The sequence below is a fragment of the Musca autumnalis genome, unplaced genomic scaffold (assembly GCF_047663935.1).
Source record: "Musca autumnalis isolate F117 unplaced genomic scaffold, ASM4766393v1 scaffold_4, whole genome shotgun sequence".
In the NCBI taxonomy this organism is placed as follows: domain Eukaryota; kingdom Metazoa; phylum Arthropoda; class Insecta; order Diptera; family Muscidae; genus Musca; species Musca autumnalis.
Window position 1 is genome coordinate 72,621,739 of NW_027411977.1, and position 25,204 is coordinate 72,646,942.

At 34.1% G+C, this 25,204-nt stretch overlaps 1 protein-coding gene across 45 annotated transcripts in view; it reads right to left on the minus strand.

Moving 5' to 3' along the window:
• The window catches only part of Cip4 (formin-binding protein 1-like Cip4), a 278,889-nt gene that overhangs the window by 78,281 nt on the left and 175,404 nt on the right, over positions 1–25,204 (minus strand). For all 45 annotated transcript variants that reach the window (XM_073982913.1, XM_073982874.1, XM_073982887.1 and 42 more), the window contains exon 3: positions 8,640–8,755. In XM_073982913.1, coding sequence (XP_073839014.1) covers positions 8,640–8,755 — 116 coding nt within the window. The remainder of the gene's footprint in view (positions 1–8,639; positions 8,756–25,204) is intronic.

Consider the following 25,204-nt stretch of genomic DNA (forward strand, 5'->3'; position numbering starts at 1 on the left):
TATGGACCAAATCGGTTACTCCCTTCAAGAGTTATCGTACGCGCAAATTTTCCGAACATTTTCGAACTTTTGTGGGGGAGGTACCGGAAGGAGTGGACCGATATAATCCATCTTTGACCTTGAACTAAGTTTGGACAAAATATTACGAAAGCCAAATTTTGGACCGAATCGGCAGATCCGTTCGAGAGTTATCTTGCGCTCCAACCACTGCACACGGTGTCATAGGGTTTTGTGTAACTTTCAGGCTATTTTCTCAGGAAGTATGGACTTGCCACTAATGAAACTTACAGCGTCGTATAGAGGACAGCGAATACAACTTGTGTAAACAAAAATCAAAGCGATTCGAGACCAGGTCCTAAACTGAACTTTTCCGAAATTTTGTGTGGGAGGTACCCGAAGGAGTGGACCGATTGAGTCCATATTGGAACCTCATCTAAGTTTGGTAGAAATTACACGATGTGCAAAGTATGGACCACATCGGTTATTCCCTACAAGAGTTATCGTGCGCACAAGTTTTGCGACAATTTTTGAACATTTGTGAGGGAGTTACCTGAAGGAGTGGACCTATATGGCCCATCTTCGAACTTAAATCGAATCTGGACAAAATATTTCGATAATCAAAATTTGAACCGAATCGATTGATCCGTTCGAGAGTTATCGTGCGCACCAGCCAGCCAGACAGACAGACAGACGGACGGACATTGCTAGATCTACTCAAAATTGTCTGAAACGGATATCGTACAAACATACTTGGGGTCTAAAACCATTATTTCGATGAGGCACATTTTTGGTAGTATCAAAGTGTAAATACCCTCTTTAGCCTAAAGGCTGAGGGTATAAATATTGTGAAGGTCAAATTTTTGACAGAATCCGCTTATCCGTTCGAGAGTTATCGTGCGCTCTAGCCACAACACATGGTGCCATAGGGGTTTTTACAGCTTTCGAATCATTTTTTCAGGAAATATGGACTTGCCCCGTGAAAAAAAAATTGCTCAGTCGTAATGGGAGCAGCGAATACAAGTGGATGCAAAAAGAATCAAAGCGATTCGAGAGGAGCTGTTAATCTTCAGTTTTCTGAAATTTTGTGTGGGACATACAGTAGAATCTCGACACTGTAGAATCGCGATAGATAATTCGTACCTCGATAAATCGAAATTCTCAATAATTCGTATAAGCTGTCGTCGGTCCCTTGAAGCCATTTCCTTCGCATTTTAACCTCGCTAAATCGAAAACCTCGATAATTCGTATAAAATGGCCGGTCCCTTGGATTACGAGCAATCGAGATTCTACTGTAACTTGTAATCCAAGGGACCAGCCATTTTATACGAATTATAGAGGTTGAAATCCGAAGCAAATGGCTTCAAGGTACCGACATCTTGACGAATTATTGATAATTTCAGTCGCTACCTTCGAGAGTTATCGTTCTCACCATTCAGAAAAATTTCGTACTTTTGTGGGGGAGGTACTGGAAGCAGTGGACCGATATGGACCATCTTCCAACTCAAAGTATGTTTGGGCAAAATATTACGAAGTGCAAATTTGGTTCGAATCGGTTGATCTGTTCCAGAGTTGTGGTGCGCACCAGCCCAGACAGGCAGACAAACGGACAGGGCTAAATCGACCCCAAATTGTATGAAACGAATTTAGTGCAAACATACATCCAAACCATTATTTTCATGAGGCACAACTTTATAATCGAATCAAAGTGTAGACACCCTAAAGGCTAAGGGTGTAAAGACAAATCTCGAAATAGTTCTACCCGTTCAAAGGTTACCCCCAGTAAAACGATTCTGCAATACCATTGTCCACGTTGCTTTTTTTAACTCCAAAAGGAATATTCAATGAGACGGACATAATATTTTCCTGAACTGAACAATAGATCTTAACAATTAATGCTCTGAACCCTTGTTTCAAATATTATAATAATTGTTCTCCAAACATCCCAGATATGATAAGGGAGACTTTCTTTCATATCAATGAGTGCACCCCGAGTGCGAACGGCGTGTCCTAGGACACCAATTGTAGAGAAGTTTTGTCATGGCTAGAATACTCAGGAAATGTCGCCAACATTACTAAGGGGTATTTTGACAACGTTGAAAATTTGTGATGTTGCCTGACCGAATATTATGCCAATTAATTTGCGACAAAGTCAGAACGGACAAAAAATTGAGAATGTTATAAAATATTGATTGGTTATGGAATTTTATTTAAACACTAGCAGCTATGTAGGCATGCAAAAAAAATATTTATAATCTAATCTAACCGCAACCGCATTATTTAGAAGATAACAATATTCTAAACATTTTTTGCCATAAAAATCTAAATGAAGGTATAGTGTGATTTTAGGCGCAATAAAATAATTTTTTGGAGAAATATTTATTGGGAGCCAATAATACACAGTATCGGGCAAAACTGAGCAATTAAACAAAACAGAAGATACCTCCGAACCCAAAATGGTATCCCCACCCTACAGGTTTTGTGAGAGATATTATGTTCGGAGTGCTCGTAGGTAATCAATCTCGTATGAGAATAAAAGAAGATTTGGTAGTTTCCAGGTTACGTTTGTGGGATAGGTATCAGAAACAGTTGGCGTAATTATTGAAGAATACTACTACATGGACGGGGTTTTGGAACATTCGGTGCATTATCGAGAAAAGTGTGGAAAATAAAACAATCATGACGTTGTCAATTATACTGCAATATCTACCAAGAGATTTATGAAGGAATGACGCGAAATATTTCTACATTTTGGGGCCCATATTTCAGGATGTATTGACTTTCCCAAGCCAAAAATGAATATATTGTAGCAATGATCCGAACGGCGACCCTTTATTAAAATTTCAATACGATCGGAGAAGTGATCGTAAACTGGATAACGCGTAAATGTTTTAAAATTTTCTGAAGTAGGTACCTGAAGAAGAAGACAGTTATCGTGATAACCAGTAATTTTAATTGGTGACCATAGGATTTTTTAGACCTTTTCGGTCATTATGTCTGGAAGTATGGTCCTGACTATATAAAAAGTGTTATCAATGTAATCAAAATTAGAAGAATTACCTTCGATGAAAATTTCCAAAGCAAAGCTCGAGCACCAATTAAACTGCACTTGAGCTAATATTTTCAAATTATGTGAGGAAGGTATCGGAAGGAGTTGCTCGATAGAGTCCATCTTAGAACTTAATTTAAGTTTGAGAAACATTTGCAATGGTTGGACGATTGCCAATGATTCCTGTAGATCGTACACGCAGAGAAAAATATTTTTCGCTTTTGTTGGAACAACAATATCTATTTTTGTTTCAACAATTCATTTGTTTTGTTCAAGCATTGCAATTGCAAATCCAAAAATACCATCGTTTGCTCCAAATATACAAAACAAAAACAACTTACCGAATTCCTCAATATTGAAAAAATCATTGATAATTTTTAGAAAATCTATTGTCAGCACAGAAAACCTGTTACTGTAATTTTTGATTTGGTCGTATATAATTCTCGTATACACTTTCCACATAACTTTGGTATAAATGTCAAGTATAATGTTATGAGCATTGACAAACACTACACACGGCCAGGTTTTACCAGGGCCCTATTCCACGAAACAACTTATCAACTTTTCATTTTGCACTTATCAATATTTTTGACAATGCTCAAAGTTAAGTGTTCCACAGAACCATTATTTTTTGATAAGTGATAAGTTGATAATTATAAAGTGAGTTTGCTTACTTTTCAAAATAATGTAACTCTTTTTTTGATTTCTGTTCCACAAACGTTATTTCTGCTAAGTGAAAAGTTGTAACGGCAAAGCGTATTTTGCTAAGATTTTACAAAAAAATTTTGCTCTTTCGTTCCACAGAAAACTCTGCATTTTGATTTTGCAGACCAAATTTTGATAAGTTTGCCTTAAATTTGCGAGGTAAACGTTCTCTTTGCCAATGTACATTGTTAAAGCGAGATTTTGTTCGGAAATACTGAAAACACGGTTATGACAAGAAATTGTAAAGATTTTTCCGAACTTCTACCCTCTGAATCAACCATCCTACTTCGAACTCTCACTATCCGAAATTCCACCCTACGAACAACCCCATTCCGAACTTCCACCCTGCGAACAACCTCACAAATCGATGTTTCTTGATTTTACATTTAGACTAAACTCTATTTGAGAGACCATTTTTATTTATTACTATAACCTCCACCTTAATATTTCATTTGTAACTCATTTTGATCAGCGTAAAATTCTAAGTTGATTTAACCACATCCGTCCGTCTGTTGTAATCACGCTATCTTCCGAACGAGTTGAGATAGGGGGGATGGAATGCTGTTCACACGTGTTGGAAGTTGAGCTTTGTTATAGCCCCCATATAGCAGTGCCGTCGATTTCAGCTATTTTAAGGCTTTTAGCTACATTTTCAGAACGAATTAGTTTTAATATGCTTCCAAAACTTACCGACATAGGCCCATCTTTTATTATAGCCCCCATATACCGCCCTATTTCAGCTAATTTGTGGTTATTAGCTACATTTCCAGGCCGAATTAGGTATAATTCAGACAGTCACCAAGAAACGTCTCCACAAAAAATTATGGATATAGGTCTACGTTTTTTATAGCCTCCATATAGCAGTACCGTCCGATTTCAGCTATTTTAAGGTTTTTAGATACATTTCTAGAACGAATTAGTTATAATTTGACAAGTAATGGGTACCTTACACGATATGTTTTTTACATATGAGTTGTCACTTCTCCCGTAGTAAATGTATATGAAAAGTGACAACTCATATGTAAAAAACATATCGTGTAAAGTACCCATAACTTCTCTACTTTGTGGAGAAAGAAAACTAATTACTCTACGCCGAACATAACGCTTTTTACTTGTTTGATTTCGCTTAATTTTGTTGTATTTTATTTTATTTTATTTTATTTGTATTTCCCTTCATTTTATTTTAGATTATTTTATTTCACTTAATTTTATTTTACTTTATTTTATTTATTTTTTAACTTTAATTTTATTTAATTTTATTTTATTTCACTTCATTTTATATTGTTTTATTTTTTATTTTGTTTCATTTTATTTTACTTCATTTGATTTATTTTGATCTTATTTTAATTTATATCGTTTAATTATTATTTAATCTTTATTAAAATTATTTTATTTTTATTTCGTATTAATTTATTTTGGTTTATTTTATTTTTTTTTTAATTTTATTTTATTTTACTTTATTTCATTTTATTTTACTTTACTTCACTTAATTTTATTTTATTTTATTTCACTTTATTTTGTTTTTGTTTTTTTTTTTTTAATTTATTTTATTCTATCTTATTTTACTTCATTTTATTTTATTTGATCTTATTTTACTTTATTTTAATTTAATTTAATTTATTTCGTTTATTTTATTTTTTTTATTATTTTATTTTATTTTATATTATTTTATTTTATTTTATATTATTTTATTTTAGTTTGTTTCATTTTATTTCAGTTTAATTTAATTTATTTAATTTTATTTTATTTTATTTACTTTTAATAATATCAGTTTCATTTCATTTTTTCGCTCGTCTCAATTTTACATGTCTTATTTATTATTGCCAAATAAAAAATAATGCAAAGATGATGAAACGTTCTGTGGAACAAATATCATTCACACTTTGCAAGAGAACTGAGAGACTTACCAATATGGCGGAAAAATTTAGCAAGAAAGCACAACAACTGTGCTAAAAGAACAGTGATAGACACATTTGCTAAGTGCAAGGGAAATTGAAAAGTAATTTTGTGGAACAAAAAAGGTTATCACTTTTCAAAATAACTACTTTTTGATAAATGCTAAATGAAAAGCGATAAGTTGTTTCGAGGAATAGGGCCCAGGTCTAACTAAAAAATGCAACAAATTGAATGAAGAAACATAAAACTACTCCATTGCGGTCATCCTCCAAGCACCTACCCCCAACATAAGTAATACCATAAAACCACCACAACTATGAAAAGAAAACACAAATTACGACCAAAAACACTTCTCCAATTGTGGTGTAACTCATCTATCAAAACACAAAGCAGGATGAGAAAGAAGAAACAAATAAAAACGAGAATCTCATGGTTTACATACACATAAAACGAACAAAGATAAGAGGAACTCATACAAACAAAACTCACCAAAATTGTCGAATAAAAGAGAATAATATTGTCCAGCAGACAAAAGCTATTGTTGGATATGACAACAACTATTGTTGGATATGACAAAAACAATTGCTGTAATTAACAAAAAAAGATTGTTGGACTCACAATACTACATGCGGAATCTAACAATATCTTTACAATACATATTTTGCTCTTCGAATATTGTTGGATCAATCATATTTTTTTCTCAGCGTTAGGAAACATAGATCTGTTCCCCAAAAAAGTATATTTTTGTAGTCCAAACCCCAAGAACTCTTTTATAAAAATGTTTAAACCGATCATCTCACAACACTTAAGTTGCACTTAAGAGAAAATTTTGAAGTTTCTTGGAGGATATATTCGAAGGAGATATCCTATATATTCCATCTTCGAATTTAATTTCAGTTAGAAAAAATTATTACGATGTGGCAGTATTGAACCATAGTGAGTCACTCCGTTCGGTAAAATTTCTAAACCGATTACACTGTACAACAAAATTGAACTTTTTTAAAATTACAAGAAACCCCGCACAGATTATTAAAGAGGACCGAAAAAAAGAAGACACGTGTATCGGCGGTTTGAAAGTTTATGTCGGGAAGTAATGTAAATAGACGTGGCAAGTTCCGCCCATTTCTACAGGTTTTGAAATATTCGACATCATATTCCTTGGTATCCTTTCATTTTGGGTATAAAGTGTCTTTGGCAATATTACTGACTACAATGCGGGGTATCTAAACTACGTAATTTTTCAAAGTCCGATCTGGGTTGTCAATATTTCCTCTATATAAATTCACCATAGATATTTCAAAAACAGTATGGATCGAGCACACATAATCTTCTGAAAGAATTTCTTATGAAAAAACATCAATAAAATATATTTTGTGACCGAAGATAAGGAAAATGTGAATAAAAACGGTAGAATATGTTCCTAAATAATATATAAAAAGCGAAGGCTTCTGTAGATGTTAAATATTATAGCTACAAATTTCTTTTGTTCAGAGACTCATCATGAAATTTGATTTGGAACATTTCTTCTTTTGACACAATCCCCAAAAAGTAAGGTATTTTAGGAGATTTTGACTGAGTATGGAATAAATTTCAATTAAGATTCTAAAAGTTTAACAAATAATTTCTACCTATAATATCTAATTTTGTAACGTAAATTTCTTAACAAAGTATTTTACTTAGATATATAGTTTGTTCTGGGACTTATACTGAAATTTTGTGTAGAATATTTCTTCTTTTAACAACTTTCGTCTAAAACTAAATTTCATGTTACGTTCATGCATCAACCCGAAAAAAGAACAAAACAAATTTATTAAAAAAATATTTGGGTGTTTTGTTGGCAAATTTGATGTATATATTTTCTTGATATATATTGTAAATTCATATTTCATTTATTTGGCGACTTATATTGAAATTTGATGGAGAATATTTTTGTCTTTGACGTCTTCTATCTAGAATAAAGTTTTGTGGGACAAAACGTAATAAACTCAGATAAAGTACAACATTAACACTAAAACGTGATTTTACTTTTGGCAGATTCCTGGCGTTTAGGTACGATTTAGAGTTTTGGTGTATTCGGGGACCTATAATAAAAGTTTATGATAAATAATTTTGTAGAATATTTTGATTTGATACGATCTCATTTTCAAGGAGTTTTTAAACTTTTTTGAAAAAAAAATGGACCAAAAAGACCCCTTTAGTGACTCGCATGAGGGTTAATTTTTTCATAAAAAGATATCCCGCATTGCTGTCAGTAATATTGCCACAGACACTTTATACCTAAAATGCAAGGATTTTAAGGAATCTGATGTCGAATATTTCAAAACCTGTAGAAATGGGCGAAACTTGCCACGCCTATTTAGATTACTTCCCGACGTAAACTTTCAAAACGCCGATACACGTGTCTTCTTTTTTCGGTCCTCTTTCATAATCTGGCCGAATTATCTTGTAATTATTTTTTGTGTTGTACAGTGTTATTATTTAAAAAAAAAAAAATCCCTCGGTGAATCCCATACCTCAGTTTCAGCATATTTTAATTTTCTACAATAAGGCCCATATACAGTCCATATTCCAACTGGATCTATGTCTGGCAGAAATATTACTATGTTCCAAGTACAGACCAAATCGGCTATTACATTGGAGAGTTATCGTAGGCACCATTTTAACCATTCGAATTTAAACTAAGTTTGGACTATAAGCCAAAATTTTGGACTGAATCGGCGGCTAATATGTTCGAGTATTATCATGCGCTCCAGGCACTACACATTGTGTCATATAGGTATTTTCAAGCTTTCCGGGCATTTTCTCAGGAAGCATCAAATTCAGAAAAAAAGTCAATAATATTGACGTGATTTTGTTGTTGTTGTATTTTTTTCTCTTTTCAATAATTCTTTGTTGTAAGGAAATGAGTAATATAATTTATAAATACGTACTGGAACTGAGTAATAAAAAATTAACAATAGCAATAATGTAAATATTGTGAGACATGGCTTACCTTAATTTGGCGGCATATTCTGTTTCTATCGTTAAACGGTCACGTATAAAATTTGCATATTTATCCAAGAATTCAATGCCTTTATTTGTGTGTATGGCTAAATTGTCGTACTGATCCTGTAAAAATAAATAAAAAAAGAAAGAAAGAAAATACACAATTATTACAATGATGAATAATACAATTAATAACAATAAAAATACGTATAAAGAACAAATAAATCATTAATTTTATATAAAAATAATAAATAAAAAGGGTAGTAAAGTAGTATTGGCTACCAAGGACAATGTTGTGTTAACCCGGCAAAAATTGAAGTCATGGAGTTGGAATTTTAAAATATGTTTTGATATTCAAAAAGATAAAGGCAACAAACTATATTTTAGTGAAAATGTAATTTATATGTATGTATATCAATATATATTTCAAAAACAATTTGCGTACATGCTATTTTTAATCAATATATTTATAGATGTTCTGTAATAATATAAAATATATATTTAAGGGGTCGATTATGGATAGCAACTCAACTGTAGTTGCGTTGCCAGATGAGAAAATAATACAATTAAAATGCGTGCAAGGACAGAAATGTTTGTCAAATTCATTCAATATCAGTGTTCTGAACCTTCAGCTAGTAATTTAATAGTGAAAAAGTATAAATTTCAATGCGAAAATGGAAATTTCTATTATTAAATTTGTTGTGGGCAACGCAACTGGAGTTGGGTTGCTATCCAAAATCGACCCCTAAAGTTCTCTGTGGTTAAAGGTTTTTATTTTTTTATTATTTTTTATTTTATTTTATATATATATTTATTTATTTATTTTTTTTTTGCATCAATTAATAATTTTGCCATAACACAAGAGGTGCCATGGAAGCAGGCATTTGTTTTTCATATAGTGTAGTTTTTCTTTTCTACTCATTTCCAATGACTAGCCAGCCGTCTATATTTGAAATAAACCACAGATCTTGATTACAAATTAATTAGTATAAAATTGTATGGAAAGAAACAGAATGAGAAGAACATGTAGAAGACGAATAACTCAAAATGAAAATAGAAATACATTTCACAGATATTGACGTAAAAAGTTCTGAGAAATCTGTTGTGTGGCAGCTAGTGGCGCGGATCAATGTGAAAATTCATTTTGAAATTCATAGCTAAAACACTTGTGTTTCAATAGGTCAGCCAGCAGTCAATGGTCGGTTGGGTGGGTGTATGGATAGCTGCCAGTGATTTATGATATTTATAATTTTGGAAATTTCTTTGGGGAAATGTGCGATTTTTATTAAATTAAAAATAGAATGAAAATATTTTTCCTAATTAACAAATGTATATTGCTCTATAATAGATACAAAAGTTTATAAGTATTTCAAGGTCTTTTACTACATTCGTCATAGTAGGAAAACAATATTTATTAGAAAACAATTAAAAGTATAATGAAAGAGAAATTACTATAAATAAATCAAAAGCTTCTGATAAACTGTCACAGAATCTAAAGTTTACATCCAAAGACAAAACGGCTGCAAAGGTGATGAAGGGGGGGAGATCGCAGATAAAAATCAGAATCCGGAATGATCATTTTATTGATACGCTCTAGCGGTATGTCATCGTTAGACAGCGGAATTTTATGCAACCTTTATTTTTGGTCCGATTAATGTCAAATTTTGGGACTGGGCATATTTTTGGCTTCTGATTAAATTGCAATCGAAACATATCACATATGCATTTTATATATTTTCGTATGCAACAAATATTTCACAAATATCTTCAAAAATGTTTATGTGTACATTTTTTCTGTTTAAAATTTACGTCAGACAAGTCAATAAAATAAAGAAATGTATAACCACAGCCACAACCTACAAAATAGCGGATATCGGGGGGTACTGTTCTATGCGAGCTATATGAAGACGATATTGTTGGATATTGAGGACGCAACCTTAAAAATACCGAAAATTGGGAGGAACCGTCCTATGGGGGATATATGAAGGGCGGACTTATAGCGACAAATTTCAGGTGGAAAGCTTAATACCCCCAACGAAGACTTAATACGAAATTTCAGCCATTTCAGTGGGATACTGCCCAGCAAAAAAAGTCCTCCCAAAATCATGGGTTTTGTAAGGGATTTTTGGCAGCCGTAACTACTCGCAAACCCCCTTTCTTCCCCATTATTTTTACAAGGGCATGTCGCACTCATTTTGTAGTTATTTTATGACCACTAGAATAACTAGTTATTCTGTGCCCACTAGAAGTTGAAAAGTAAGTAGAAAAAAACTCTATTTTTAGAACAGTTGATGTAGAGTTTTTTTTTAATTTCATCACACTTTCTTTTATTTTACTTTATTTTATTTCGATCGCTGTGCGAGTTGAACACACGAACCCTCTGATTTCTAGCCAAAGACACTACATACTATGCCACGCACACGAACATTAAGGGTTGCTTAAGAACTTAAATGTGCAGTGAACATGTGCACCACGAACTGTTATTTTTTAATTAAAAAAAAACTCGCGTGCCGACAGTGAGCGTTGAACACACAACCCTAGGATTTACAGTCGGACACACACTCACTGTGCCACCGTCCTCATTACTTAGTGAGGAGCAAAGTAAGTAGGTTTGCCTTGTAATTTTTTTAAGAAGTATCCCATTACTTTTCAGATTACTTGTAATGGGAAAAGAAGCTTGTTTACATTACTTTGTAATGGGTTACGTAATGACTACTGGATCCGAATTTTTGCAGGGTGAGGGCACAACCTTCAAAATACCGGAAATCGGGAGGTACCGTTCTATGGGGGCTTATGCAAACTCAATACTAAGTGTCAGTCTTTTCAGTGGGATATTGAGACCACAACATTCGAAATACCGGAAATCGGGAGGTACTGTTCTATGGCGGATATATGAAGACGTGGAGATATACCGGTAAATTTCAGGTCGAAAGTTTTATACCCCTTACGAAGACTAAAGCATAGTACACACGATCCAACAAAACTGACAGTCAACGTACTTTTACGGCAATTTTCTGCCAAATAGAAACTTTTTGTTAGCTAAAAATTATTGAAATACAACATTTAAGGCATAATTTAGTGATTAGGAAAGTAATTATTCAGCTAGACTTTGATATTAACGAAATAGACCTCGATGACTGTCAGTTTTGTTGGACCGTGTGTACTATGCTAAAATATCAAATTTCAGTCATTTAGATGGGATATCGAGGCCATAACCTTCAAAATATCGAAAATCTGGAGGTACCCTTCTATGGGGGCTATATGAGACGTGGACCTATTTCGTAGTAAGTTTTATACCCCCAGCGAAGACCAAATTTCAGTCATTTCGATAGGATATTAAGGCCATAACCTTCAAAATGCAGAAAATTTGGAGGTACTGTACTCTGAGGGCTATATGAAGACGTGGACAATTGCCAACAAATTTCAGGTGCAAAGTTTTATACCCCCAACGAAGACCTAATACAAAATTTCAGCCCCTATATAATGGTACCACCCGGTTTAAGACATTTTGAGGATTTTATCTACATTTTTTTAACAAACTAGCTGAAATTCGACATTTGAGATTCTCAATGAACTAGAAACTTCTCCACTAAAAATTGCCAAGATAGGTCCACGTTTGGGTATAGCCCCCCATATAACGGTACCGCCCGATTTGAAGTATTTTGACGCTTTTAGCTAATTGGCAGACCAAATTAGCTATAATTTCTCCTTTAGGATTCCCAGTGACCAAGAAATTTCTACAACAAAAATTATGGACATAGATTTATTGTAGCCCCCATATAACGGTACCGACCGACCGATCACAGTATTTTAGCTTTTTTATTTTTTAATAATGATTGCGAATATTAATATACAACATTTTGGGAGGGAAAACACCAATTGTTGACGATCAAAAAATATTGGTGCAATTCGATAGGTTAAACATTAAAAAAATAAATATTTATTAAAAAATTAATTAAAATTATATATTTTTAAAAAATATATATTTTATTTTTAATGAAATATTTGTAAAAAGTATTAATTTTTCATATTATTTTTTTTTAATTAATTTTAAAAAATTGCAGATGTTTGTAAAAATATTTTCCTTTTTTGAAAAGGAAATATTTGTTAGAATACATTATAAATTAAATAAATTTTTAAATTAAATGTTTGTAAAAGGTGTTTTTTTTTTATACCCTCAGCCTTTAGGCTATGAAGGGTATATACACTTTCATACGGGCAAAATGTGCCTCATCGAAATAATGGTTTTAGGCCCCAAGTATGTTTGGACGAAATGTGTTTCAGACAATTTGGAGTCGATTGAGCAATGTCCGTCCGTCTGTCTGTCTGTCTGGCTGGCTGGAGCGCACGATAACTCTCGAAGATGGGCTATATCGGTCCACCCCATCCGGTACCTCCCACACAAAAGTTCGAAAATGTTCCGAAAATTTGTGCGCGCGATAACTCTTGAAGGGAGTAACCGATTTGGTCCATACTTTGCCCATCGTGGAGCGTGTACCAGACTTAGATAGGGTTTCAATATGGACTCAATCGGTCCACTCCTTCGGGTACCTCCCACATAAAATTTCGGAAAAGTTCAGTTTAGGGCCATCTCTCGAATAGCGTTGATTTTAGTTTTAGCAACTTGTATTCACTGCCCCCCATACGGCGGTAAAAGTTTCATCAGGGGCACAACCCTACTTCCTGAGAAAATAGCCTGAAAGGTTCAAAAAACCCCTAGGACACCGTGTGTAGTGGTTGGAGCGCAAGATAACTCTCGAACGGATCTGCCGATTCGATCCGGAATTTGGCCTTCATAATAGTTTGTCCAAACTTAGTTTACGTTAGAAGATAAGCCATATCGGTTCACTACTTCAGGTACCTCCCCCACAAAAATTCAAAAATTATCGGAAAAATTGTGCGCACGATAACTCTTGATGGGACGGACCGATTTGGTCCATACTTTACGCATCAGATATAGATCAGGTTTGAATAAGGACTATATTTGCCCATTCCTTCGGGTACCTCCCACACAAAATGTCGGATAAGTTCACTTTTAAACCAGCTCTTGACTAACTTTGAATTCTGATGAATGAACTTGCAATCGCTGACTCAATTACAACGGTAAAAGTTTTTTCAGTGGCAAGTCCATACTTCTTGGGAAAACAGCCCGAAAGTTGTAAAAACCCCCTGTGGCACCATATGTAGTAGTTGGAGAGCATAATAACTCTCGAAGTGATAGACGAATTTGGTCCAAAATTTTGCCTTCGTCATATTTTGTCCAAACTTAATTTTACTTCTAAAATGGCCCATATCGGTCCTCTCCTTAGGATACCTCCCCACAAAATGCAACATCTGTGTCCAAGTGCAGTTTAGGGTCTGTTTGGAGATCCTTTGGAAATTTATACCGATGATATACAGCCATATTATGTTTTCCGTGGACAAGTCCATGCTTCATGGCATACTGCTCCAACAGGTGTACGATAACCCACTGAAATGACTAGCGCGATATCTATCGAAAAGATATGGCTCTCAAAATAAGATCCGCTACCGTAATGCACTATGTCGGTTCATTCCCTTTAATCCTAATCCACGTTTTTGTCGGCAAGTTCAAATGTCCAAAAAGTGCCACAAAATTCTGAAAAGACCCTAAATACATTCGATCTGTCCGTAGATGAAAGTTCCAATTCAAATAGGCTGAGGGTATATCTCTGTCGGCAAAGCCGACTGATACTTTTTTACTTGTTAAATATTAAATATGCATTCATATCTTTATACAAATTAATTTTTTTTAGAAATTACAGATTTTTGTAAACTATTTTTTGTTTTAAAAATAAATATTTGTTAGAAAAAATAATTTGTTTTTTTTTCGAATATATGAATATTTCTATTAAAATAGTTTTTGATTATGTTTTTACTATTTAATTTATTTTTTTATTAAATTTAATTATTTTTTTTATTATTTTTTAATATTTAATTATTGTTTTTAATATTTAATTTAACATTTTATTAAATATTATTATTTTATTAAAAACAACATCATTTAAATATCTTGTTTTTGAAATTAACTAAAGAATGAACATTTTTAATAAAATAATAATAGTAATAATAATAATAAAAATAATAATATAATAATAATAATAAAAAATAATAATATTAATAATAATAATAACAACAACAATAATAATAATAATAATAATAATAACAATAATAATAATAATAACAATAATAATAATAATAATAACAATAATAATAATAATAACAATAATAATAATAATAATAATTATGATTATAATAATAATAATAATAATTATGATTATAATAATAATAATAATAATAATAATATTAATAATAATAATAATAATAATAATAATAATAATAATAATAATAATAATAATAATAATAATAATAATTATAATTATAATAATTATAATAATAATAATAATAACAATAATAATAGTAGTAATAGTAATAATAGTAATAATAATAATAATACAAATAATAACATTAATAAAAATAATAATATTAATAATAATAGTAAAATAATAATTTTTTTAATATTTAATTATTTTTTTAATATTTAATTTTTTTTAATATCTAATTATTGATTTCAATATTTCATATTTTCTTATATTAATAACAGTTAATTATTATTATTATTAATATTATTCTCAACAAATTATTTAATTATTTTAAGTAAGTACGTATATTTTAAATATTTATCTTAAATATTTAAATATTTATTTTAATTTAAGTTAAATGTTTTTCAATAAGGAATTGTTTAACTTTTATTTTTTGTTTACTTTTTCTATTATTTTTTTTTTAATATTAAAAAAATATATTAAAAAAATATTTTATTAAGTATTATTATTTTATTTAAAACAATATTTTGTAAATATTTTGTCTTTGAAAACAAATATTTTCTTTTTTTTAATGTATATTATTGTTTCTATTTATTTTCGATTGCAACTGTGATGTTTTTCAACTTACAGAACTTGATGGTTTCTTAGTTGATACTTGCTGCTAGTTGTTTGCAAATATTTTTGTTCTGATGTTTTTTGCAAAAGCCGAAAAGTGCGTGTGATTCTCATTTATTTGAGAAAACTAGACACTTAAAGAGTTCGGTTTTTCGCTAAAAAGGGCATCATTTCAAAAAGCTGAAAAGCCATTGATAATTCCCTTCGCCGGGATGAAATCATGATACATATTGGTAGCGATCAGTAAAATTTTGCAACACTGTCAGTTCGTTTTGAAAAACATTACTCTCTGTAATAGAGAGTAATAAATGAAGTTACGCCATTGGGGGAATGCTCCAGCTTAAACAATCAAATTAAAAAATAAATATTTAAAAAAAATAAAAATATGTTTGTCCAAAATTTAAATATGTTTATAAACAAAAAATAATTAACTACTGTTATAAATACACGGTGCGCCTTAACTAATTCTAAATGGAAGGTACTTACACCTGTATTGCGATTCTGTAACTAATTTTTTGAGTTACCGTTTTTTAGGGGTTCTTTAGGTTTTCACGATTTTGCGTGGAAAATTCTCCACAAGATTGACCTTTATGATATTTGGGTAGTGTTCACGCCGGATTTTCCCAACCGGCAACCCTAATACACATTTTCCTTAATTCTTATATGTTTGCATTGAGCATCTCTAATTCTACTCAAACCTGTGCCATGTATCCTCTCATTTTCTCTCTTTGCGATTTCTTACTGCATTTGCCTTAATAACTTTGCCTGAAAATAAATACTTGTTACCAGAATCCCAACCAATATTGTTGTCAATTCGGTAAGCGCTATTCAAATATCCAAATTTGAATACCAAATAAAGAACCATTATTGTTCTTTCAAACAACTTATACGCTTGTTTTATTTCTTTTTATTCCACTCCTGCCAAAACTGCAAACGAGAGGAAAATATTTCGAATTCCTAGAAATATTTTTCAATCTGAAACAGCAGTAAATCCAGCAATTTCTTCCCTCCAGAAACACCCAATATCGGCATTTTCAGGTAAGTTTTACCGTTTTTGAGATATAGAAGTTCAAATTGAGACAATGCACTGACTGTATTGCCTATAAAACAACGTCATTACTGCAATTTCCCATATCTTGAAAATGGTACAACCTAGGAAAAAATAAATCATCCAATAAATCATCAGTCTTGTAGAAAATTTACACAGCTACAACATTTTCTTTAGACTCATTTCGATACGACTTGCGGTAAATTTTGTGGAGAATTTTCACAGCTATTACATTTTCTTCAGGCCCATTTACATAGGACTCGCGGTTTCCAAGCAAAATCGTGAAAAAATAAAGAACCCCTAAAAATGTGAACTTAAATCGCGATTTATTTGAAAATTCGTCCCGAGATTTTTTTTAGGATATTTCTCATCTGAGCATTGTAGTTTCAGAATTCCTTGCAAAAACACATTTCGTTGAAAATATATTTAATTTTTAAAATAAAACGATATTTAATTTCTAAAATTTTTTAATATTAATTTTAATTCATTTATCGTTGGAGTCGAGCTTAATGATCGAAATTTTTTGCAAGTTAAAAATGAAAGCCGAAGATTCGAACCCACACAACCACCATTAATGTGACCTGGGCCCTATTCCACAAAACAACTTATAAACTTTTCATTTTGCACTTAGCAATATTTTTGACAATTCGCAAATTTTTGCGTTCCACAGAAAACTTTGCATTTTGTTTTTGCAGGACTGAATACAAAGTTTCGGTCATTTTGGTGGAATAAAGCGGCTATACAATAAAATAAAATACCCAACATAGGGAGATACCATTCTATACCAAACATCCTGGAAGTAATAGCAACTTCTGTACCAATTTATAAAGCTCTATCTTAAATATTGCGAGCTGTATCTGGAATTCAACTGGCAGACAGACGGACATCGTTATTAACGACTTAGAATTTTATGCTGATCAAGAACATTTTACAGGGTATCTGACTAAAATGTCTATATATTATAAATGGAATAACAAAATTAATGTACCCCTCATCTTATGGTGGATAATTTACAAATGACGCCTTTCCTGAATGATGCCCCAATGGCTCCCCATATTGGGTCCGAAGCCCAATATATGTTTACAAATCGAAAGCAATATATTTTGGCAAAGCTATGAAAATCCATTAGGGAGCGTTTAACATTTTACCTTTCTTTTGCTGGCTGACACAATTCCCTACTTCTTAGAAACCAAAACAAAAAAGCATAATAATGACTTGAGATGAAACGAAAATAAAACGCCACAAAAACACACACATCATGAAAATAAACAACAAACAACACATTACAAAACAAAAGAATAAACGAAAGAAATATAAAAAACAGCAATTTTATTGTACTTTAATCTTATGAAGGAAGGAAAGCGCTAAAGTGTTGGCGTTAATGTGTCAATCAACAGCAGCGACCACAGAAAACCAAAGTGTTGAAAATCAAGAGAAAACGCGAATTAGGAAAAAAGGGGGTGTGGGATGTGGTGATAAAACGTCATGACATAAGAGGGGCAAGGAACCCAGAAAACAAAACACAAAGCGAAAAAAACTTTGTCATCAATAAAAAACAAATGGAACCGTCGAGCGACCAACCAAAAGTGAAAGACACAAAAGCGCCACTATTAAAAAACATGAAACGAACAAACGATCTGTAAAACGCCCGTCTAGTAGCGCGGCGTCAAATGAATGCGGGTATTGACAATAATTTGTCGTTTCTTTTCGGTTTGTCACACTAGTAGAGGCTACGACGCCACCGCCACTGTCACCAACAACCACAACAGCTTAAGAACACAACAATTTGTCATTGAAACCAAAAACAATTTTCTTCATTTGTTTCACTTTTGTTTTCATTTCGTATGACTAGCCAGCCAGCCGGTTCTTTTTCGAATGTGGGACAATTGTTATGACCAGTTAAATTTGTTCAGGAAATTATTTTTATTCAATAATGCAAATGGAAATTATATTGGGGTGATTTTGTGGATAAAAACGGAGATAATAAAGGAAATCTTATCGTTAAATTCCACTTCAAGAATAAGCGCAGTGCAAGAACATGGTCACTGGAATCATATTTTGTGAAAATAATAGGTATGGTAACTGTAAGTAGATACATATTGTTAAATTAACCCATATGATGTTGTTTGAAATAAAATATATATGCTTGTAGCAGCAATACATATGTTCAAATATTTTACAATAACGATTATGCTCTTAAAATATGTTTCTTGTGACCATATTTTTAACAATCGTTGGTATTGAATGTATACTACATAGTCAAACTGGTGTTAGGTGTGAAGTAAATCGCCTAAAAAATAATAAAGTAGTAGGAAGAAAATGAGCTACGAGCAGAAGGGATCAAAATCAAATATGAATAAAATGGTCTGAATTTCGTAGCTTTGCGAAATTTATGAATAAATGGAAGCAAAAATATAGTTACTGTAAAAATATTTCGTAGGGGATGGAAGATACCAAGGAACGGTCCTGACCGGTTTTAACATGGCAAAGCCCAGGATTTATCTTGGTCCCTCTTTCATCTCAAGTGGACACTGACCTCCCCGTGGTGTCACATGGGGAACTGCCTTTAACACCCGTTAAAGGTAGTGAGCTAACATGTGCCGCGCGTTCACCCATAAGAACGTTAAAAACTTGGGTTTGGGCGTCGGGTTAGTAACCCTCCCTAGAAAAAACCACTTACTATGAAAAAACGAAAGAAAAGAACCCAGCAAACGTTTTAAGGACCATGATCTGCGAATCTGCACCTGGAGTGTTCGCACTCTTTATAGAGAAGGTGCAGTCTTCGCATTGGCAGACGTACTTGAAAAGTACACGACCGATATTACTGCCATACAGGAAATACGATGGATTGCGAAAGGCGTCGCAACAACACCTAAAGGTGACGCACTGTATTATAGCTGCCATGACGTAAAGCATGAGTTTGGTTGCGGATTCGTAGTTAGTCGGAGGCTAAAACATCTGGTATCAAGCATCACCCCAGTGAATGAAAGACTTGCTGCAATTCTAATAAAACCTAAATTCTTCAACATCAGCTTTATTTGCGCTCATGCTCCCACTGAAGTAAAGGACGAACAGACCAAAGATATATTTTACGAGCGCTTAGAAGAAACTTTTGACCGTTGCCCTGCCCATGACATTAAAATCATTCTCGGCGATTTTAATGCCAAAATTGGAAAGGAGAATATCTTTGGCCCAACAGTCGGGAAATTCAGTCTCCACAGTGAAACATCTGACAATGGTATGAGGCTGATAGACTTTGCAGCTGCAAAAAACATGGTAGTTAGCAGTACCAGATTTAATCATCTCGATATTCATAAGGGCACATGGCTGCTTCCAGATCAGAAAACAAGAAATCAAATTGATCATGTTGTGATAGATGGAAGACATTCATCGAGCGTGTTGGATGTACGATCGTTCCGAAGCGCAAACAACAAATAGCCACAGCTTATTCCACTCAACTAGCCCAATTGCTTAATCAAACCACTCCTCATCCCGATAACATTTCAGCGCAATGGCAAAGTATTGTTCACTCCATGCAAACAACCGCAAAATCCATACTTGCATACCAGAGACCTCCACCAAGGAATCCATGGTATGATCAGGAGTGTTGTGCTGCCACCGAAGAGAAAAAAGCGGCATATAGGGCTACTTTACAATCCGTAGCAACGCGTAGCGCACGAGAGAGATACAGGGAGAAAAGGAGAGAGGAGAAACGTCTTTTCCGCAGGAAAAAGAGAGAGATGGAAAAGCGGGAGTGTGAAAAAATCGAGATGTACAGGAGCCAGAATGAAGTCCCAAAATGCTACCTAAGAGTCAAGCATCAAACTGATGGCTTTGGTACAGGCACATACAAACCATACCAGCAAGGTAATTTGGTAACTGATACAGATAGTGTACTCAGGATATGGAAAGAACCAAAACTGTTGGTATCCAATAGCAGCGAAGACGACGAAGATACCACAGTCCTAAACCAAGAAGATGGTATTGAATGTATTCCGCCCAGCCAACATGAGGTAAAGACAGCAATAAATCGGCTGAAGAATAATAAGGCAGCAGGAGCCGATGGCTTACCAGCCGAGCTGTTCAAAAACCGGAGGCGACACGCTGATAAGATGTATTCATCAGCTAGGAAGAACGAGTACCCGACGATTGGAACCTGAGTATCCTGCGCCCCGTCCACAAGAAGGGAGATAAGACTGTATGCTCCAACAATAGGGGCATAAGTCTCCTCCCTATTGCCTACAAGATCGTGTCAGGGATATTGTGCGAACGACTAAAGCCTATGGTCAACGAGATAATTGGAACATACCAATGCGGCTTTAGACCTGGCAAGTCCACCATTGACCAGATATTTACCCTGCGGCAAATCCTGGAGAGGACCCAAGAGATGCAGATCGACACCTACCACCTTTTTGTCGATTATAAAGCAGCCTTAGACAGCCCGCTGCGTTCAAAGGTATTCCAAGCCATGTCTGAATTTGGTATCCCCGCAAAGCTCATCCTGCTTTGTAAAATGACTTTAACTGACACGAGGTCCTCAGTTAAAATAGGAAAGAACATCTCCGAAGAGTTTGGTACCAAAAGATGTTTCAGACAAGGATACAGCCTTTCGTGTGACCTCTTCAACATCCTGCTAGAAAAGGTTATACGAGAGGCAAACGTCAAAGAAGTGGCACAATCTACACGAATAGTCACATGTTACTTGCTTATGCTGATGATATAGACATCATAGGCGGATCAGTAAAAGAAGTAACTGATACCTTTATAAAGGTCGAAGGAGAATCTGCTAAAGTGGGTCTGGCGGTAAACGGTGAGAAGACTAAGTTGATGGTGTCGACGCGCAATGCGTCCATTGAGCTCGGACCGACTATGGAAGTTGGTTCCTATAATATTGAGGTAGTAAAAGACTTCGTCTACCTCGGCACCTCCGTAAACACAACAAACGACATCAGTTGTGAAATAAAAAGAAGAATTGTATTGGCCAACAGATGCTACTTTGGTTTAAGTAAGCAGTTTAAAAAAAAGCCACATCTCGTCAAACAAAAATAACGCTATACAAAACACTAGTACTACCCGTGCTGATGTATGGCTCCGAAGCCTGGGTACTTCCGCAAGCAGACATGGCAGTGCTTGGTGTGTTTGAGAGAAAAATTCTTCGAAAGATCTACGGACCAATCTGCGTTGACGGTGAATATCGACGTCGCATGAACCACGAGCTGTATCTGCTATACAACGACATCAATATAGTTAAACGTTTCGAGATGCAGTCATTGCGTTGGCTAGGCCATATCATAAGAATGAGCGATGATGAACCCGCTAAAAAGGCGTATAAATACGGACCGCTTGGCGGTGCACGCAGAATTGGCAGGCCAAGGAATAGATGGCGCAAAACAAGTGGATGATGAGATGAAAAGGCGCGGTATTCCAGAGTGCAAAGCAACAAATAGAGAGAATTGGAGATCTTTTCTTAGTTCGGTCTATGGAACAAATGTTTTGTAATGGGCCAGCTAACTAAGTAGTAAAAATATTTCCAGATGGTGTCTGAAATATAATAAACAGGTATGTTTGTAACAACAATAAATTTTTTATCGTTATAATATGTTTCATAATAAGGCATTGGCAACTGATGCATTCGTATCAGAAGACTTTGGCCTTAGCTAAATATTTTAAACCTATGACCGCAACTAAAACGGTGGGTCTAATTATTCCACTGATCAGAACCTTTTAATATTGCAGGAATATTACCCTCCTGGGCGTGGTTGGCTTTTGGAACATTCGTGCCATTATCAAGAGAAGTATGGAGAATAAAATAACAGCGTTGTAACAAAGACCACAAAGACTAATAAAAAGGAAAGTGCGAGAGGTGTATGAAGAAGTGGCCCTAAATATAGGGAAATATTTCCTACCCCTAGGATTTTAAATGGGCTAAAACCGCTCGTATTTTTGCCTTGGCACCATAGGTTTTGCTGTCATGGATAGGGGGTGTCTCTAAATAAGGTACAGTCGAAATCGCTTATAACGTCTCCGGCTCTTTATAAGCCCCCCCAAAAAAAAATATCGCTTATAACATATCGGTTATAGCGTCTAATTACGTTGCTGTTGTTGCAAGAAAAATTCAAAAATTCTGCAACTTGGACTGGTTGCGTTCATAAAGAATCAGGAGACAGGTGAGGTGAGCTGGTAAACAACTGCGGCGTGTCGTGTGGTCCTTTTTTCTTTGAACAAACTGTGTATACTTAATATCACACGTTATATTTCATGATGTTACTCATACGTTTTGGAACTAGTACAAGGAACTAGAAACTAGATTACCCAACTCTACTCCACATACAGGGCATGTGTTATCGTGGCAACAATTCGGGACCGATACGAATTGAGGGGGCTGCATAGTCCGGATCTTAACTGGGATAAAATCATCCGTGTTTGCCTTGGGGATGGATGGTGGTGGTTCCCAAGTTCTGCATTCACACTGTATCTCTGCCGCCAGGGTTTGTCGAGCTTTTGGGTCATTATATCAGGAACTATGGACTTACCCCGAAAATAATTATACCGGCGTAATAGGGATCGCGGAGCAAGAGATGTCCGAAGAGTGCATTTGCGAACATTTTCTGTGGGAAGTATACGAAGGAGCGGAGCGATGTGGCCGTCCATATTCGAACTTGATCAAAGTGCAAAGTTTGGAGCAACAAGTAAAAAATTATCAGACTGGCTTGTCGACAGAGATACACCCCCAGCCTGTGAGAATTGAACATTTTATCTATTGACAGATTAAATATCAATCTAATACTGGCTACGCAGATTTTGTGGGCCTTTTTGGAAGAATGAACTAGCGGGAAAAAATGTACTTGTTTGAAGCTCAAAAGTGTTGCGGAGGAAGAGCCATTACTGCCGTAATGGGGTCAACAAATACAAGTTGTTGCAACAAAAATCAAAGCCATTCGAGAGAACGTCCTAAACTGAACTTTTCCGAAAGTGTGTGTGGGAGGCACCCGAATGAGGGAACCGATAGAGTCCATATTGGTACCTCAATAATGTCTGGTAGAAATTTGAGGATGAAGAGTTATCGTTCGCACAATTTTTCCGATATGAGCCATCTTCGAACTTAATCTAAGTTTGGACAAAATATTACAAATGCAAATTTTGCACCGAATTGGTTCGAGAGTTATCGTGCGGTCCAGTCAGCCAGACAGACGGACGGACATTGCTAAATCGACTCCAAATTGTCTGAAACGGATTTCGTCCAAACATACTTGGGGTATAAAATCATTATGTAGATGAGGCACATTTTCAATAAACAATTTCCCAACAATTGGAACACAATTATAGTGTTTGGATTGCAATCGTTTTGGACTGTGTTGCATCCATTATCATTAAATTTGACCGTGTAAACTTGTGCTATGGTGAACTATTTTAAAGCGTTCCTTGCATTAGTATGCCCACAGCAAATATAATTTACATTAAAAAGCCAACACCCTCCTATTTAATTTTGCCAAGATATTGCAAAAACTGGTTGGTGTTGGCCAAGTCATTTAGTTTGACATCTTCATCAGTGAAGCCAGTCATGGATTGTTGTGTCCGTCCCCCAATCGTTAAGCAGTATGATTGCCTGTAAATTCCGTTATGAATTTCTTAGCCAGCATAGAAATTAACCTCAATTATGTAATTTTTTGTGGGGCTTTTTACCTTTATTACAGCCATTACCTTTTTGGATTAGTGATGGCAGGTTACAGTGACGTTTTCTTGTTGCAATCGTTTTGTGTATTTTTGCTGGGAATTTATTCAAGTGCGAAAAATTATAATAACAAGTGACAAATTATGGCAAGTTTATTGATGCTATGGTGAGGTAGTTATGGAGTAAGGGGGGTAAAATTCGATCACATTTTGCTTGAACATGACTAATAGAAGACATGTTAATTTCAAATAAAGGTAACATTTGCTTGACAACATGCTCTATATATTATGTCCTATTTGCAAAAAGGTGGCTCTTAAGTATTTAAGGAACGATATTTTCTTATTTCTTTTTCTTTGCCTTGGCCCATTTTAACATAGCTTTCTCTCATTGTTTTATAAACTGTTCAAATTCGATTAAGCCCTGGCACGTTATAAAGTCCCGTCAACATCATCATATTAGTTCAATCGCTCCTATACAGTAGAACAATCTCTATAACTATCACCTCTATAACGTATAATTCTCCAAAACGAATATTTTTATAAAAAAAAAAAAAACAGTATCAAAATAGGCTCTTTATAACGATTTTTTCTATTACTTAGTAATGATTCATTCCCCCGTTATATAGAAGTTCCTCCGAAATTATTTTCTTAAAACATATACCCTCATATCAAAAGAATAAGTTTAACTGAACTTCAGCAAAAATCCTATTCATATCTAACAGTCGAACGAACAAATGTTCAATGATTTAAAATATTACGAATCTGAAATAAAATCATCGAAATACGTGCTTGTATTCATTGATATCATACAACACATCAAATCACATAACAAATTGTCAATAAATTAATAAATAAAAAATAAATCAATTTGAATTTGTTTGGTATTAAAATTCCCTA